The sequence below is a fragment of the Pithys albifrons genome, chromosome 3, assembly GCF_047495875.1.
Source record: "Pithys albifrons albifrons isolate INPA30051 chromosome 3, PitAlb_v1, whole genome shotgun sequence".
Taxonomy (NCBI): Eukaryota; Metazoa; Chordata; class Aves; order Passeriformes; family Thamnophilidae; genus Pithys; species Pithys albifrons.
In genome coordinates this window covers 65,214,381-65,234,373 of record NC_092460.1, presented here as the reverse complement: position 1 = coordinate 65,234,373, position 19,993 = coordinate 65,214,381, and the positions used below count along the sequence as shown (strand labels likewise).

The window sequence follows — 19,993 nt, the reverse complement described above, 5'->3', positions numbered from 1 at the left end:
CATTGGTGCTTATTTGCAAAACAGGTGCCACTGAATCCAGCTCATGTATGCAACTTAAGCATCACTTGGGCTTGAGAGTGACCAGCTCAGCTGCCAGGATACTGATTTAAACATCCCTGAAATGAAACTCCTCGTTTGGATGCAAATGAGTCCCTGTGCTTCTCACACATAACAGAACCCTCATCATATTGAGTGTCAAACTGACCCACAACTCTCTTAATGAAAACACTCTGCCCCACAAGCAAAGCTGCCTGTGGGCCTGAGTTCGCCAGAGCAGTCAGCCACTGCATGAGGGTTAGACTGCTATGGGTGGTGTAACACCTGTGTGGGCCCACTGCACAGCGAACTCGGAACCTCAGCATAACTTAAAGGATGTCTTCAGACAAAATAAACACCTCAGAAGCATAAACAAAAATGTTTATTGCAAATAAAAAATCATATTCACATAATTAAGTCTTATGAAGTATAAAGAGGTTATTTTGCAAATTGTGCAGCATCCATGTGCATAAGGGCTGCTGTTTTCATCTCCATAGTGACCAGGATCGTGCATCTGAGTGTGTTGAGCCAAATATCCTTCTATCTAGAAAGGTTTTGATTTGGCTGGTGACATCATTCTGACACTTCCACAGTTTCATCTTCTCTGGATCTGGCAGTAGAGGCTCATAGAAAACACCAAACCAAGAATCTGGGAAACAAAGACATTTCTGGTATTACTTGGCTGTTCTGAAAATCCCAGGATACAACTGATACACAATGGGAATATTTTGTTTGCAAATGTCTTGGATTTGCATGCAGGCTAAATCTGTTATGTAGATCTTTTCTAATGTAACTCTTGAAGAGCATGACTAGAGAATAGAGCCATTTTAATGAAGTCAGTATGTACCATAGGTAAGACTGCTGGCATGATGGAGGAGTTTCATTTGTTTAAAAGGTGTTTTGCCTCTGTGAATGGGAAACTCTGTAGTTTTGGGGCTTTAAAACGCGCTTGTCAGCTGTAACAGAGCAGAAATTACTAAGAAGTTAAAAAAATACAGACAAAAATTCAGTATTTTATTTTCTAATAAAGTTAGTGGAATTTTCACTGTGTATTTTAAGGATTGTTTTCCTTTGAACTCTGTCTTCTTTTCCACTGTCACTCTCTTTTTTGTAAATATACGTGTAAAGTATTATGTGTACAGGTACACTTACATGTGTGCCTATTGTGTACAGGTACACATCTACACACATACCTCACTGCTTTGAGTTGCACATGATCATGAAACAAATATTTTATATTCATCAATAATAGATTTGGGATAGAAGCACTGATTCCACTGAAGAAGCTGTTACTTAAATAGAACATTCAGTGGGGTCATCTTCTGTAGTGGAAATTACTGGGTGAAATTCCACAGCCTGTGACAGACAGCTGGTGAGATCAGAAGATCTGAATGTTTCCTTCCAGATTTAGAATAAACCAGTCTATGAAGCTGTTCCACAAAAGTGGAAAGCATCCAACTGACATTTATGAAGACACGGACACCAGGATATTTCATTTAAATAAGGAAAAGATCGAGAAGAGCATATGTAACAAAGGTACAGCTAATACAAGGGGAGGTACAGCTGGAATAAACTGATAGGGCTTTCCTGTCATACTATGCCCGTATTTTCACTTGTGCCCAAATGAGACTTGGCCCTTCTTATCAGTATCATTTTCACTAAAAGTGTGAGCTGAAACCAGTAACAGCCCACAACTGGCATATTGGAACAGGCAGAGAGGGGAAGGGCACTTCTGTTCATCTGGGGTTGTTTCAAAGCAGAGAGGTGGTTAAGCACATGGTCTGTGATTGTCAGTTGCTTGAGAAGTCATAAGTTAGTATCTTTGGAAAGGCTAAATATTTATCAAGCATAAATTTCCAGCTGACGATTTCTACCACTTGATGCTTATATTGTTTATTCATGCTGTCTTCTAATCCTTTTACGATGAGAAGTGAGGGGAGGAGGGGAACCAAGGAAGAAGAGTGAAAAGACAGGAAATGACCAAAGAAAGCAACATGAAGAAATGCCCTGTTTCTTTGTCATTTTCTCCTAATCAAATCCAAATCAAGTAGCTGACTGGATAACCTCACTTATTTTCCTCTTTTCTTCAGAGAAAATTTTGCATGTTATTCTTCAGTGTATGATGAGGCAATTAAAATGAACAACTCACATTCTTTGCATTTTTTACACACAGGAATATATGGAGCATCACAGGTGTGCACTCAGACACATTCATGCACCATCTTGATAGCTAAAGTACAACTCAGAATTGTAATTTTGTACTGCAGTTTCTCTGTGATAAGAATATGTAGTCTAGAAGCTAAGTTTTCTTAGGAGATGACTTTTTCCTCACACAAAGAAGAGAAAGAGGAGGAAAAGTCTGGCTATTCTGCCTCATGTCTTCTGTGTCTGTATATGCACACATCCCTCTCCCTACGGAACTCGGCGTCAGGGCACTGCCTGGCTCCAGGACTGTCAATTTTTTGCAAAAAAAGACACATGTGATACACTCACACATAGCAGGGTGGTCTGATCCCACCTGAAGTTCACAGCTCAGCAGCCATATACTGTTTATATGAAATAACAGTAAGATTATAGCAAAGGTGAGAAACGGTTTTCTTTGTCTATTAATTGAGCAAGCCAGGTGTTTTAATCCCACTCCCAATGTTATTCTAAGTAGAACATATTTCTTGTCAGCTACTAAATACTTTAATGCTGTACACTCATACCTCAACAACAGCCAGTCCAAAGGCGATCCCCATAATTATGACCAGATGGTCCTTAAGGTATTTGATAATCACTTCTCCACAAGGCTAAAAATATGAAAAAAATTATTAATTACAGGTAAACAATGTTATTTGAAGGTTACTAGGAATTCATCTTCTAAAATAACTTTCTCATGCTTTCTCTCTTTCTCTTTGACTCTCTGTTAAAGACCATTTGAATTTATTCTGACTTGTTGCTAATGAACAAAAAGAACACATCTATGTGTACCTTATGCTCTGAGAAAGATATCCAGTTATTGCCTTCCCAAATGCAAAGATTTAGTAGCTGACCATAAGAAGGTAAAGTTTCAAAGGAAGATATACAGCTGTAATGCCTAATGTTTGCATGATCTCAAACCAAGACACTTATATATGCATGGAGTCCAAATTTCCTCTTAAGGAGACAGGTAAACCTTGAAATGAACTCTGTGTTGGTTTGAGATAAGCAACTGCCAACCCCCCCCAAGCACAGAGAGAAAAGCCTCCCTCCTAACACCAGGGAAAGGAAGGAAAAGAGAGGGGAAAGAAAAAAACACTTCAAACCGCATTTATACTAAAACTACATATATTTTCACAGAAAGAAAGAGACAATTAGAAGAGAGTACAAATATACACTCACACAAGTCTGGAACAACAAGTTCCCCACCTCAACTTCTTAACGAACACACAAATTCTACTGTCCTAACTACACATTACTTAAGAAAAACCTTATTCTCCAGGGAGACAAACTCAAGCAGAAAGGAGAGACCCAGAAGAACACATTTTACTTTCCTGAGATACCCTGTGAGCCAGTGGTGGACCTGGTCCTCTCCATCCCCCCTGGGACAGCATCATGCGTCCTCCCAAGAGGAGGCTGAGAAGCGACTGCCTTAACCACACCCACACTGGTTCCTACTTCCCTGGAGATGATGTCATAATGTGGTATGGAATACAAAATTACTGGCTAGAAGAGGTCAGCTGTTAGCTCAGCCCAGCTCAAGTCAGCTGACAGCTTCGGCCTAGTCCAAACTCCAGAACCCAAATCTAGGCCCACCTAGGTGAACCCATAACAACTCATTGAGATCTCTACTGTCCACCTATCAATGTTTGAGTATGCTTTCTTGTTGCCTGCCACCAGATATTTTTGCCTTGTTATTATATTAATTGTTTCAAGGTTTTCAAAAGGCTGTAGTTGTGGGAAATCACATTTTAAATATGTTGCCATGAAGCCTACAATATGTAAGGTTTCTTTCCAGCAGATCCTTCAAAATGAGTGTGGATTTTGTTATTAAAGGTTTATAAAACTCCTCAGGTCTTGCATTTAGTGTGCTCTTTTTTAATATCCCTTAGCAGTTTGCAATCCTCTCAGTCAACATGTCTACTACAGAAATGACTTGGTGGGAACATAACTTTCTGAGGTAGGAAAGAGAGCCAAGGAGTAGCTGATGTGCCAATCTGACCCAGAGGCACATCCTGGCTACAAGGCCATAAGAGTTTTCACCAATAGTAACCATGCAGACTGTTGAGGTCCTAAAATGGAGGCATCCCAGGAAGAGGGAGGAGCAGAGGACTTCATGTATGCACAGTCATTTTTTGGACAAATGGCACAGAGGCAATTCTGGATCAAAAGAAAACAAAACTTTGCCTTTTTGGAAGGATAAAGAACTCCTGACTATGCCAGTCACCAAAGACAACCTTGGGTTAAAACTTGGCTTTTTGGAAAGAAGATGGAACATTACATTTTTCTTACTGTTTTATAGATGTATCTATCTTCAAAGAGGTCGCAGGGGTCTTTTGATGGCTTCTTTGGTTCACACTCACAGATTTTACTGTTACCAGAAGGATTGTTAAAATTGTTTCCCCAGTCTTCAGGTCCCTTCAGCAATCCACAGCATTGGTTCTAAAAGAAAGAAGGAAATGGGGATATGAGCTAAAAACACAGTGATTTTCGGTTTGAGGAGAGTAGGTGAGGGAGCTGAGAGGAACAATGAAGGATGAATCTTCTTTCAGCTTTTACCACGTGGAAGTAGACCCAAATTGCTATGTCACAAAAATCCTTTACATTTGGTGTGATTCTTGGGGATTGTTCTGTGCAGAGCTAAGTGTTGGACTCAGTGATCCCTGTGGGTCCCTTCCAACTAGCATATTCTGTGGTCCTGTGATTTCCATACCAGTTACAAGAATGTAAGTGCACAAGTTTTTTTTTAAAAAAAGAAGAAGAAATAGGGGGGAAAGACCTGATTTTCAGTACAAAGTTCTCAAAAACATTAACATACTATCAAGCTAGTAATAGTCAGTGCCAGCATGGAATTAGAACATGGAACAACACTGGGTATAGTATTGTTTTAGAAGCAAGTCTTCTTTTTGTAGGTTTTACTTGCAGAAGGTGAGTAACATCCACATTTCACAACTTGAAAAACCAGGCTGGAAACATAAAATTCAGTCACATAAAACTCTGAAATCTAGAAAAATAACCACTTTGAACAATGGTTATCCCATTAAATTAGAAATGGCCTGAGAAGATCAGGGCCCCATTGGGGGTTTGTGAAACCTAAACTGGGTGCAATTTCACTTCATGTTTCATTTTATTCAAGCCACTAAAGCTTAGGGGTACAGACATGAGTTTGAGATCCTCACTCCTCTAAGAAGCAGCTGGAAATTTTCACATAATTTTGTGTAAAGGCAAAGGCTGTGGGACATAATAAATAAGTCCTGGTCTATTTCAAAATTAATACAGTAATTATGGAATTTTTCGTTTTGCTCACCCTTCAATCATCTCTCTAGGGAGTTGCTCATTTTATCAGAAGAAATAACTCTCTCAGAAGCAGAGGACAAAGCTGGAGGTGGAATGAGGAAGAAATGGAAGTAACATAAGGCACCTAGATATTATTTCTTTCTGCCTTTTCTTTCACAGAGCAGTATTAAAAACATAGGAATTATTTATAAGTCCATCCATCAAAGTCATCACCCATTAAGGTCTAAAAAAGAACCCTCAAAAACTGAACAGCAGGAATTCTGTTCATGTCCAGATCCATGTATTAGATGGGAGGGCAAAGAGTCTACACTATCAGTGATATCAGTAAAATTCAAGGATATTCTCTCTGTGATACCTAGGAACAAGCTGGCACTAAGTGTCCGTGTCTTGCAACTGGAGGGAGCCAGAAAAAGTATTAGCACAATACTTTTCCCCATTCTCAGACAGTAAAATGTGGCATTTAATGACTTCATGGCAATAGGATATTCCAAAATTAAATACGCTCCTGAAGTTTTCCTCATCCCTGGGGTAATCTTTCCTTAAGAATACAGGATAGTTCTTTTTTTTGGGGGGGTATGGTGAGGGATCAATGTTCCTTCAGAAGGGAAAGTGGTAACAAAGGAGCAGGTAACCTTCTCATGTAAGAGCTTAGCTGTCAATCTCACTTGCATGTTGTGTTCCCTTGCTTCATTCCTCTTATTAACACTATTGCACAAGAAAATCATCACAGAAAGACCATGTCATGTCAAGAGAACCAAAGCTTCTTCTCCAGTGTTTTAACTTGCCTTTAAGTCAGACCTTTTTCCATTGCCAGGGAATGAAATTCAAATCTATAGCAAAGTAGTCGTAACATGAAGCAGAGACAAATGCCAGAGATGGAACAAATAGCAACAACCTCTGCCCTTTATTGGTTTTTAATTACCTGTCTCTCAAACTTCTGGAATTTCTCCTGAAACACTTTATGATCTTGTGCAGAGCCTTGCAGTGCATTCACACTATCAATTAGAGTCTTGTTAAGGGATGTTTCAACCTGCGATTTAAAATATATTGTTATTTTTTACAGTACAAACAAAATTCTATGAAGACATCGGTGAAAATATAGAATAATACTGTACCTGAGATCTGTACACTGCTCCTAAAATACCTCCTACAACCTGAAGAATCAGGATCAGAAGCAGTCCAATGAAAAACTAGAATGAAAACAAAAGGAAGAGGAAACTATAATACTTTTGACCAAGGTGATATAATTTCTTCTAAATTTACATTAATGTGCTTGAATAGCCATATACATAGAACTCAGTTACAGTCAGAGCTGCTCCAGTTATTTCTTCTTTGGTGATAAAAAATGGGGTGCTTGAGAGAGTGTGCTCAGCTGCTGATCAACACAAGGTGCACACCAGAGTGGTGGCATGATGGCTAGTGTGTAAGTGAGAGCTGTTGGGCAGGAGGACAGGGAGGACATTCTGGGTAAGTCAGCAAAGGGAGCAACTGGGAATTTATTAAATTAAATGGGATAGGTAATGAGGGAGGATTAATAGAGGGAACTTTGGTGATGGCTGGGTGGCAAAAAAGCTCAAGTCTTTCTGGATCCTGTTTTCTTGTTGCTGAGACCACTATCAATTTTACCCCACTAGAATCCAGAAGGGGCTCAAGCTCAAGGTAAGCAATGAAAACACATGATCATAAAAATGTCTTTGGTTAAACTGAAGGGCTCCCATACTCATTTGATACTACTTGCAAGGACTTTATCCATCAAATGTAGCTGTGACCTGTTAAAAGTAGACAAATGTTTTTCTTTCCTACCAAAAGCAGCATGCACCGGCTCTCCTTTACAGCACCACAGCACCCCAGAAACCCAAGAACCATAATGATGGAGCCCACGGCTATCAGCAGATCAACCCCTGCAAACAGGCTGCTGTCTATCTCCAGCTCCTGAAATGAGAGGAAAAAAAATCTCTCAACCACAAGAAGGTCCTCCTGAATACATCTGTGTCTCCCAAAACAGGATAATCACTTCATAACTGGTAAATACACTGATTGGCAGCAATGGAGAAATTCTGATCCATAAATACACAAAGCTCTAATGCTACCTTCTTAAACATTTTATTGGGTAGCTTGGTAGAACCTGCCTTTACACAGTCTTTGTTTCTGCACAATGTAGTAGTTTTGGCTTTAGTCAGCATAGGTCCCCATTTAGGCCTCAGTTTTTAGCAGGCCTCAAAGGTTGTGACACAGATTAGAGGGGACAGGCATCATCTGACTTAAGCAGCCATAGAGGTATTTCATATCATCTGACATCATCAGGAAGTGTCGGGGAGTATAACAAGCAAGGTGGGAGGAGTCTCGGCTCTCTTTGGTGTCAACTTTACAGAGTAAATAAAGATGTCAAGTCTTTAAAGTGGTTTTCACTTGGCTTTCAATCGAAGAATCTTTGCTTTTTACCGGAAGTAGCAAATCTGATTATCACAAAATCTCTCCTACATTAACCAAATGTTAAAGAAACAAAACCTCTGTTTGTCATTAGAAGGCAAGGAACATATACTGTCGCTGTTCCTGAGAGAACAATTCTCAGAGCGATGCTGGATACATTAGAGAAATAGATGTATTTTCCAAAGCAGCTTTCGTTTTCTTTTTTCTTTTTTTTTTCCCAGGCATAATCTCTAATATTAGCTTCAGAGATGAGAACTCTATTTTGATGTGTGGGACATTCACTAAACAATTCATGTACCTCAATATTATAAAATATCAAATTATTCAATTCCCACAGGACTGACTAAGGCCAAAGGCTAAAATAGGAAAAAAATGTTCAAAGAATATTTTCCAGTGTGACTGGTGCCAAGATTAGCAAAAATGTCTGGAAGTTGTCACATTTATCTTCTAATGGAAATTACAAAGGTATATGGACAAGTATAATTTGAAGAATGTGTTGTTCTTTCCCCTTCCAAGTTGGACAGAACCTTCTGTTATTTATTCTTAGAAAGCTCTATTCATCTCCAGCCAAATCCTTATGCTCTGCTCAATTATTACTTAGGCAAAATATACATTGGTTCAAATGAGAGCTTTGCCTGCCTGGAAGAAAAAATGTGAGAAAATGCTTTCCATTTTTGCCCCTAATCTTAATTCATAGGATTTTGGGGAGTACTGTCACTTCAGAAAAGAAAGGATACTAGTGGTTGTGGTTTTGCAAGCACCATTGGTACCTTCTGAGCCGTCATATTAGAGATTGTCAACTAGCAGGTATGGCAATTCTAGCTTCAAGTAAAATACCAACTGAGCAGTGAAAGTTGCCATTCTTCCTCCTCCATGGATCAGAACGTCAGAGCTCTTCACCACGACCTAATTTACCCCATGACACATCATCGTGAACTGAGTTCTTTTGTATCCATCCTCTGCCAGACACCAGACATCTGGGACTCGCGAGAAGCAACAGTGTCATCCGCCAAATGCCAGGAGATATATAAGGCTAACTTCTTATCTCCTCTATTTTTTTTATAGATGGGAAAGTACTGACTTAAAACGTATTGTTCTTAACTGATGGACTGTGCTAGAGCAGCAGGGGAGTGATCTGAAGAATGGCAAATTAACCTATACAAAAGACTAAATCTGGAAGCCAAAAAAAGTGCTTCCATGTCACGTCTGGCCATTTTTTTCACTTCTATGGCCAGAAATATTTTGGAAATAGAGCAATACAAGTAAAATTTTTCAATTATTTTGTATTTCTAGGACCCACATTCACAAGAAAGAGTATACCATTTTAACCTGAATGCATGCTGGGCCAAAGAGCCCACAGAACCAAAGGGCCTTTGCACCAATGGGACCATCCTCTGGGCATATCTACAAGACTAAGGGCTCCTCAAGATAGTGTTTTCCCTGACTTCGAGGAACAGGAAGTCCTAAAGTCTGAAATGATTTAATAACCCATACAAATATCCAGCAGGGAACTCAGGGACTCTTCTCCCTGCAGGAGGGTTGTCAGGACACTTTTATCCTAAGTAGGAGGTTTTGAGTGTCTAAAACTCTTTCTAAACAAATATGAGGGAAGAAGGATAAGGTATTTCTAAGGAGCTGTTGAAAATAGAAGGGCAAAATCCTTGCTCCTTTTCAAAGCTGCAGTTACTAAGGAATTATCTTATAGAAGATAGTGAGAAAGATAAAAATATTCCCTATAAATATGAAGTAACCCTAGGAATATACATAACTATACTATTCTAATAGAGAAAAACATTGAAAAAGCTATGAGCTACATGGCTCCTCATTTTTCTGTCAAGCATTGAAATCAATAACATCATTAGTTTCCAATAGGGGAGAGACACACCTGTTTTCAAACAGAAATCTGTATGCATCTGCATGAAACTGCATTAATAACAAAAGCACACACTTCCTGTAGTCACATATCTCTGCTTGCATCAATCACTTTATCTGACTACCTGCACCAAGTTGTTTAATCTTAATGTCATAAAATGCATTAATCTTCACCCACACAAACCACCTCAACAAAAATATCAAAAATTATTGAAAATGAAGATGGGAAATTAAAGCATATCTAGTAGCTTCCACATTTTACATGGTGCTGGTATGACTGCACGCGTTTACCTCCTGAGCATCTCTGCTAACACGTATCCATATAGAGACTCCCAAAATAATGGAACCACACACCTGCAGGAGAAAACAAAGACAAGTTAGAAAGGTCAGCAATTTTTGACTAACGTTCAATATGCAAATTGCAACAGATGCTGTCCAAACTTCCGTAATCATTTGTTTGGCAAAGTGAAAGAAACATGAATTGATGGAGCATAGAATACTGATTCATATCCAGGAAAATTCATAACGGTAGTTAAATCTTCAGGTATGAACCAAATCCCTGATGTTTCTACCTCAGAGGACTATGCATTTCCTTCATGATTTATACGTGTGGTTGGGAAGCACTCAGAAAATCTGTCAGATTAGAGAGGAATATAAATTGCTATCGTGTGTATATAACATGTCTGTAAAGAATGTTGCTTTTTGTATAATGGAAAGGTGAGAATTGATAAGGGATGTTTACATAAATGTTGTTTCCAGATTTATTCTGGACATATATCTAGAGACATAGTCTCAATAGTAAAACTACCAGGAAAAGTTCTAAATAAAGTTTTTCTGCTGTTTTCAATGCAAAAATATCTGGCCATCTCCAATCCTTAGAACAGTCCTCATAAAATGCCTGTAGTAACTCTTTCCATTATATTTGCATAGAAAACAACCATATTTGGTCATGTACATATGAATGTTAGACCAGAATGACTTGCTTTAAGTTGCTGAAGTCAGGGTAGATGAATCCCAGGTCCAGATACAGTCCCTCATCATAACTGAGCTCCTATTTCACTGATCATTGCAGTACTGTTCCACGGTGACCCTCATCCTATTCCTAACCTTGACCCTGGTGATTCTTTTACAGAATTTCTCTTTATTAAGTGTTGGAGACAGATAATTAAGAGGCTAACAAGGTGTAAGGATTGTACCTACTGAGACAATTGGCAGGAAAGAGAGATCACTGAGGACCAGAGACTGTTCATATTTAGATTTGTCTTCCTGTATAAAAATACTTTCCCTGCAAAAGTTTTTGTACAATATTCCACATCAAAGACCATAACAACTTTAGCAGATTATGCACTATGGAACAGAGCCAGCACTTAGACATGAGTACCACACATTTTCCTTCTCTAAGTAAAACTGCTGTAAGTACATTTTAAACATGAAAATGAAAGCTTTGCAATCAATGACAGCTATAAAATGTAATCAAATTTAACTAGAACTCCCAGTGAAACCTTGTGAATCCCATTGAATCTGCTGAGAAACTGATCATATCATATGCTTTTGGATGTTGTTCAGCAGCACTGTGTGAGTGATGTGTCTATCCATGAGACAACATAGGCTCGCTAACGTGAAGATTTCCACTGAAGCATCTATTGCTACAAATCCAAACAGAATTTGGCACACTGCCTTGGTTTTTACATAGGACCTCCTATAAAAAGACAATATAGTAGTAGAATTAAATATAGCTAAATGTACAGGACCTTACCAATCAGATGGGAATACTACAATACGTGTTTCCTCCAGGCAAAAAAAGGAACATCACTTACAAATCAAAATTTTAGTAAGGTGTGTATAGAGCTGATTCAGGCTGATAAAAAAATATTCTATTTCGGTAAATTCTTAGTGTTTTGTTTCTGTTTATTTTTATAATATACAAAGTGTACAAGAATGCACAAAATTTTGAAATAACTAATGGGCTGTCCCCAGAGAGTCCAAGTTGAACATTTCAAGTTTGCTGGAATACTCCATCCTAACTTTTAGGTGTTTTTAAAATAAAGTTTTAACTAAAGAAACCTTCATAAGATTTCATTTTTGATGAAACCAGTATTTTCTGATGAAATAAAAAGGTCCTCACTCATTTTCCCAAAACTAGATGGCTATTGTATTTTTGCCACAACCCCTCATAAAGAATCAGTGGTCTTATCTCAGTCTCATAAACTGAACAAGAGAAAGACTTCTTTCTCTCAAATTTGGTCAGTCCTTCTCTTTTCAAGCCCTTCAGTCTTGGTGTGATGAAGAAATATAGCCTAGTTAAATTAATAATACCTCAGATGAGTCTGCCATGATTCTGGACCACCAGTGGATCAAGACTCTGCACTGCTCATGCACCAAACCTAATGGGGAATTTCCTCCACTGGTGCACATTTTTTAAACAATTGGTTCAAGGGTATCAGAAAGAGGTTTACACAAGGTTGCTTCTGTTCAGGAAAATGTTTGACTGGAATATTTCCTTGAGATACCTGAAATTAACCATGCTAGGAAGGTCCTACAGATAATACGGTCCATGGCTCAACATATCTGCTAAGCTTTTGTTGCTGCTTCCAGAACTGAGATGTTCAGATATAAGGTTTGGGGAAGGGGCCACTTTCTTTATAGCCATTAGAACTGCAAGTCTGGTATCAATAACTGATCAAAGATTGGTTAAAACTTGGTTGAAATAATGCCAAGGTCATGGGTTTAATTCCCTATGTGGGCCATTGACTTAAGAGTTGGACTCGATGATCCTTGTGGGTCCCTTCCAACTCAGAATAGTCTGTGATTTCAACTACTGTTCTTTCTACTCTTTGAACTGTAAGAGAAACATTAATCATGTTGTGTCAAACTTGCATCAGACATCAGTATTTAGTGGGAAAAAAAGCCCACAAAACAAAACAAAACAAAAAGCTAATTCTGCAATTTTCTGTGGAGTAGCAGAAGCTGACAAAATAAAGGCAGCTGGTGAGACTAGATATCCTTAAAACTCTGAAGAAGGGAAAGATGGAAAAATCTGACATATGTTTCAGGTTTCATGCATAAAACTGACAAAGATTAATTCAAGGACTATTAGGAACACCATACAGGCACCCAGCTCCAAAACACAGGTATTCAAAAGCCCATGGTCAGACATTTTTCACCAAATGGGCAGGTGCAAAGCTCTGCTGATATGCTGAAGCCCAGCATGGGGCTCATGGGACTGTAGATTCCCAGGAGACACATGAAGTCATGTAGTAAAGTCATAGTCACTTTGCAGAGCTGTCTTAGACCATTCCAGGGCTTACACACTTAGAGCGAGGCTGTAAGAGCTGACATCAAAAGGCTGGGAAGCGCATTCCTGACCCTTCTAAGAGGGGACACTCCCAGAGAGATTGCAAAGGGTGTAAAGTGAAAGGACACCAGGTAAATATGCAACTCTTGTTCTTACCTAGTTAAGGCAAAGTCACCTTCATTTCCTACTATCAGTAATTTTCCACTTGTCAACTGCCTTGTGTATTAGGGAGAGCAGCTGTGGGACCAGTGGCTGTAAAGTCATCACTGTTTCCTCTACCTTACCAGAGCAATTTAATGATTTCCGGGAATTAGATACAGGAATGTGAACCAAAAGATTTAGTTTCACTGTACCGCTTCAGCTTATATTCCTGTTTGCACCACATCTGTTCTATCCAATCTTGATAGTGCTAAACATCTTCCTTTAAAAAAAATTAACTATAGCTCCATTCCTGTTCTTGCCTGTTCCATCCAGGCAGTCACATGAACAGCAAATATTCTCAGTATATTCTTCCTCAGAACAGAGTATGGATTTACTAACTTTGACATAAAGATAGGAAGTTTATTTCACACATGTTTGTTTCAAGACTTCCCCAAGATTGAAACCCTTTTTTTTTCCCCTAGGAAACCCATGCTGTCACTGGAGGCATGGGGCATTATTTAAATGTTCATTCCAGAAGTAGTTTGGAGCTTTTCTAATGCTAATCTGACACACATGCCCCTGTTATAGTTTACAGTAAATACAGATGAATGTGAACACATGCACTGGTTTTGGGTGGCATAAAGTTAATTTTCTTCACAGTGGCTAATATGGGGCTGTGTTTTGGATTTGTGCTGAGCACAGGGTTGAAAATACATGTAAGACATGGCCAAGGCAGCTGACCCCAAATGACCAAAGGAATATTCCATACCATATGACATCATTCTCAGCATATAAAATGGAAGGAAGAAGGAGAAAGGCAGTGATAGCACTTGTCTTCCAAGTAACTGTCACACATGATGGGGCCCTACTGTCCTGGAGATGGCTGAACACCTGTCTGCCCATGAGAAGTTAATTCCTGGTTTTGCTTTGCTTGTATGTATGGCTTTTGCTTTCCCTATTAAACTGTCTTTAAATCAGTTCATGAGTATTCCAGCATTTCCTCTTTTGATTCTCTCCCCAGTCCTGCTGGTTGGAGAGTTAGTGGCTGCATGGTACTTGGTTGCTGGCTGGGGTCAAACCACAACAGGAAAAGCTTCCTGAGGGGTGGGAATTTCAATTCAGAAATGTACAGATTTTTGTAACTACTGTTACAGAAAACCTTCAACACAAATGTCAGATATCTTCAGTCTGCCTTCATAGAGCAAGAAAATAGGGGAGATAGTCCTACCCATTGCCGGCCTGTCACAAATTTCTTTGTAAGGTCCACAAGCAATCAAAGAATTATATTAATTCTTCTCATTTTGAACAGCCACAAATTTTCCAGGGTTACTGTTTGTGGTCCCTCTTAAAAGGTATCACCTTTTCACGTGAAAATAATTTCTTGAGGGAAAGCCTATAATGTGGCTGGTAGTTCTGCTTCTGGTTTCAGTGAACCTCTGGTGAACCTGGCAAATCTCTCTCAGGAAATCTGACAATGAGGTTGAACCATGAGATAAATGTTCTTTAATTCAAACCTTTCCAGAATTTCCAGGACCTGAAATTCTTGCAAACCAGCTGAGATACCATAAATAGACAAATGTGGTTCAAATAACAACTAGAAATCTACTTGCTGCCCCATGCTGTACCAGCCTTGATACAGCTATTGGCAGTACTACCAGCTTATACTATCTTACGAAGATTTACTGTCCACCAGCAGAAACAAATAATACACTGAATGTAAAGCAAAGAACCATAAAGAAGGATATGAAAATCATTTATCAACTAGGAGGCTAAAAATTCAAGTGAATTTTCTGTATCTTTTGTTGCAACTACATTTTCAGGATCATACCATTTGGATGAAAGCAACAGACAATAAAAGTAAGACAACTGCAAGTGGAGAGTCTGTTACATTCTGAGAAGAGTGATGTCCCTTGACATGAGGGGCACAATATGAGCAGGGAGGCAGACTTGTGGTTTGTCTACTTCTAAATGCAGAGGGAAAGGTATTTAGAAGGAAAAAGACAAAAGGAAGGCAAAAGTTAAACATATTCTCCTCTTCCTGGTTTAGAATCATACTCTGGTTTCACTTATGCTCCCTTTTCTTTACAATTCCTTTAACTACAGCATTCAAATAATGGTGAACATATTTCATTCATCACTAATAACAGTTTAACCATCAACTTACCCAAAATAAAAAGTTGAAGATGAACATGGAATACTTCATGCAGCTGCTTACACCCGCCATTTTCAACAAGCTGAGACAAAAATGAGCGCTGCAGAAGAAAATTCCCTAAAAGTTTGACTTTTATATAAAAGTTGGGGTTTTGTCTTCAGAACCTCTCAAACCATGTCAAATACACCATGCTCTGCTATTGAAAGCAAAAATTATGACCAAGTTATCGACAGTTAAATAACTGGCTCCTTTGGGGTAAATATTAACCAGAGTGTTGGGGAAGCACTAGCAGGTGTTATCACCGAGTCTCCAGAATGTTATTGTGTCACTGCGGTTTGTGCTTCTCTGTAATCCTGTTACTTGTCCTACGCCTCAAAAGTAAATAATAGCAAAAGTCATAGTTTAAGAAGAAAGAGAAGTGAGCATAGAAACTTTTTACAGACCTGACTTTAAGAGCTGGAAATGACTGTATTTCTTAATGCTTTTTGTTGCAGGATTTACTCTTTCACTGCCTGGTGATCATTGCCAGCATTCATTCAGTTGTGTTCACACTCCCACTTCAGATATTCAAGTGGCTTAAAGGGATGGGTCTGCTTTATCCTAGCAGAGGAGGGGTAAGGAATCAGCCAACATTTTCTCCCTTCAGAGTATTTACTTCAGATCTTTTCCCTCTTCCTCACCAAGTCAGGACCCCAGGAACCTGAGCACTGTGGTGCACCAAACATCCCACTGTGCAGGTTTTCCTAAGTGTTGTCAACCCCAGCGCAGCAATCCCAGTTCTGGCATCAGATGCAGGATACCTCTCAGCAACAGTAGCTAGATTCATTCCGGAAGGCAAGGGAATAGTCTTCATTAGTTTTGGTTTATGTCTTTTTCATTTTCTTCTGTGTCCTTCCAACTAAGAATCCTGAGGGAAAAATAAAGGTATCATAGCCCTGTTTTCTCTATCAGCCTATTTTCTGAAGAAGCCTCATGCAGCAGTCCTTTTAGGAATGAGGGTCAGACACAGGTTTCCCTGAGTTTGCCATGAAAAGGAAGCTTTAATTTGGAGATGAACACAATGTAAAATATTAAGGACACAGTGGTCTGAACTGATTTATGAAGACCCCTTAGCCCAAACTCATTTTTCAGTTTTCAATGTCAGTTCCCATTCCTCAGTTCCTCTGTCTGTATTTGGAAAAAATGAAAAGTGTTAGTCTATAACACATCTGTAGATAGTGACAAAAAGATGTAACTGAGAATCTAGCTTGTATGGGATCCACAAAAAAAACCATCTACTGTATATTTAAAACTACTTCCTCTAGCTGCTCTCTAAAATAGCTTTTAATGAAGGTGTGATATTGCAATCTCTCAATTTCCTTTCACTAATTGTATTTAAACAGACACAACCATTTCCCTTTTCAGGCCTGGTTCTATGCCTACCTTTGACTTTCTGAGCTTCTTTCTGGAATAATACTTTCATATAACTATGGAAAACGAGCTGTCTGACTAGCTTATTTTGCAATATTCACCCTAAAAATAGTTGCATTCATGAAATACAGATTTTGCAAGGATTGTGAGAAAAAACTGTGCAGTATGGTTTAGATCTAATACACTCAACAAAAAAGCAAGTTGAGAAATGTGGGTGTCTTTATGGAGGCATGCCATAGCCACAGATGAACCATGAGAAAAGTTTAAAAGGCCATATAAAATTGTATGAAAAGGACCATAAAGGGCAGTAAGGGAATCACAGATTGCATAGGATTTGAAAAGATAAGTCTGCAGTCAGACCATGCAATTGCAGTAAACTAAGTTTATTACAAGTGAAGTTTGGAGAAAGCATTATATATAAAATCTACACAGCTATAAAACTTCAAACAGAGTAGATACTCATTAAGAAAGGCTTGAGCTGTAGCATTGTTGTCTGTGAGGTGCTTAGGCCAGGCATTCAGTCTGAGATGTCTGAGGGAAAATGTGGTGGTGCAATAGTAGTATAGGAAGCTCTTCAAAAAAGGCCAGTGTGCAAGGACCTTTCAGGTGCAAATACTCAGAACTTTTGGGGTTTTTTCTTTTACTTTTTTTTAATATGCCTATTGAACAAAACCATACACAAGTTCTGGTAAGATCCCAGTTTCCAACATGCTGAATAGGCTGCTGAATGGAAACTCAGTTTCCATGTGAATTTGCTATAGTTCCTGCATGTTTCATATCTACCTATAATGGTATCCAAAGTAAAAATATGTCATCTGAAATTAAAAGCAAAGCAGCAGTTTCCACTAAGTGACAGATTTTCAGCTTAAATCTTCTGTATTAGTTGCCTATTTCTTATTTCCTGGCTACAGAGTGCTTCTTTATGTCTCGGAGAAGGGAAAAGCCACAATTATGGCACAGATTATGCTTGCAGTTGTACCTACAAGTATGAAGGTCATGCAGAAAATTGCAGAGGCTTATGAATGACAGCAATGGCATGAGAAATTTTGCTGCTGTTTTGTCTGCATGTGAAATTGCTTCCATTACCCCTCCACTGACTTTAGATGATCAGTTATACCGTACCAGTAACTAAGCCTATGCCACAAATGGCTCAAAAGCTTTTCCCAGGAAAGAAGTTGTGAAAACCCATTGACTTACTGCTCCTCCTTACAGATTAGAAGAGGAGGGTTATCAGGGCCTAGCCTGGGTGCAGCACAGGGTGGGACTCTGACTCAACACAGATAGTTTCCCACCACAAGGGAGCTATGACACTGCTGACTTTGCCCACTGTCTCACACAAGAACCCGGAAAGGGAGAGGCACATTTTGGCAGAAAAAAAAATGCCATTATGTCTGTAATGAACCTGGAGTAAAGCATCTTCCCTTTGACACATCCCAAGCAGCTACAGTTGGGTTTGCAATACTTTTTTCTTTCACTTCCAAGCCTCTCTCACTTTGAGTCTTCTTCTTCTTGTGTTACAAACTCCATTCTGTCTTGTGAGGTGCCTCTACAAGGTCAGACTGTGACCAAAGCCCCATATCAGATGATTCACTGTACAGCCAGTCATGCATTCAGGTCCAGTCTTGAAAAACTGGTTTTTCTTGTAGCAGTGTGTTCTTTGAACCTCACCTCTGAGTGAGTTGTGGAGAGTGGATAATATAAGGGGTTTTGTCATCAGAATTTCTGCTCAGTTCAGTGATAAATGTAAAACAGACAAGATGGGTAAGAACTATATTTAAAGTGGAGCTTGAAGACTCAGAGAGATCAGTAGATCTTGGGATCTGCTGAATCAGTAGAGTCAGCCTATATAAGGGTGTGCAGAGATGGATTTCAGGATGTCACAGCATTTGTCTTTCAGACCAAGGAATACTTCACTTCTTGCAACCTCACTTGTTGCTCTGAGGTCTCTGCTCAATACAAGTTTCTGCATTTCCTAATTAAACTCCTGTCTAAACTAGAGTACAAACTATAAGAGCTTTCTCATGCTTTCACAATAATGCCAGGTGAAGCAAAGGCTGTGTGTCATCAGCCTTGTAACAGCATTTTGACACTCATCTAGATGGGGAATGCTGCCTAAAGAAGGCATGTTTGCAGTCCAAACAGTAGGACAAACACTTGCAAACCAGTGCAAGATGGGAGTATCTGTTCTTGTCCTTGACTATATTTGCAGCACTGGGTCTGACTAAGCTTGTCCTCAGTCCACTACAACTCATGTTTTGGGTTACAAACTTAGAAAATAGATCTTACTGCAATATTATAATAGCTCATAATACTTCAGTTGTAAAGCCAAAGAATACTCCTATGTCTGACTTTAGCAAAATACTACAGTTTCCTAACAGACCTCATTGTGGATATGTGGGATTGACATGGTAGCTGACTTGTGATCAACAATACTATGAGCACATAAACTTTTTGGAAACTTACCTGCTTCACATGTTTTGGCTAGCTATGGTTGAGTCCAAGGCTGATACTGCAAATGACCACAGGAAAAGCAATGAGAGTGTTTTCAACCAATGTTAGGCACGTGTATGGCTGGCTGAGTCAGCTGTCTAGGATGCCTTCACAGCTTCTTCCAAGGAGTAGGGACTGCTAGGGTGTGATTTATCTTATCCTAAAATAGACATGAAAACAAGCCAGGTGAACTGCCCCATTAAACTGCTTGTTTCTTAACACTGACCAAAAACTGAGTCCAGGAAACTCAAGTCTTACGAGATAGATTCCACCCAAGTCTCCCCAGTGGGACAGCATTTCTGTCTCACAGCAGAACCTTTTTGCTTTTAAAGTGCTCTAAAGGAAGAGAGTGTGTCTTTCACTTTTACAACTTCTTTACTCTGTTATAGTGATGCAAAAAGGGGGGGAAAACAACAGAAAATGAATATCTGGCCTTAGTATTTTACACTGTGGGTATGTCTGCAGTTTTTGCCATGAAATGGTTTTCTTCTGACCCAGAGCTGCGTAACCGCCTAGCAAGGTATGTAGCCCCAAGCTACAAGCCCAGTCTCTGAGAGGCACTGACTGATCACAGCTCAGGTGTTCTTACCCCAGCATCACCCCAGTTACAGCTCAGAACGAGCTAGAATCCACCCAGAAAGCAGTCTGGTGTGAGCCCTCTGGGCCAAATACTGCTACTGACTTCCCTC

At 39.3% G+C, this 19,993-nt stretch overlaps 1 protein-coding gene across 1 annotated transcript; it reads right to left on the bottom strand.

Annotated features, from left to right (window-relative positions):
* Window positions 1-474: 474 nt before the first annotated feature.
* TSPAN8 (tetraspanin 8) lies at window positions 475-15,594 on the bottom strand. The gene is made up of 8 exons (XM_071549956.1): window positions 15,417-15,594; window positions 10,108-10,170; window positions 7,318-7,446; window positions 6,630-6,704; window positions 6,437-6,544; window positions 4,510-4,659; window positions 2,745-2,828; window positions 475-685 (listed from the first exon to the last, which is right to left on the bottom strand). Exons 1-8 carry the CDS (start codon window positions 15,474-15,476, stop codon window positions 632-634), a joined length of 723 nt encoding a protein of 240 aa, XP_071406057.1. The 5' UTR covers window positions 15,477-15,594; the 3' UTR covers window positions 475-631.
* Window positions 15,595-19,993: the final 4,399 nt, after the last annotated feature.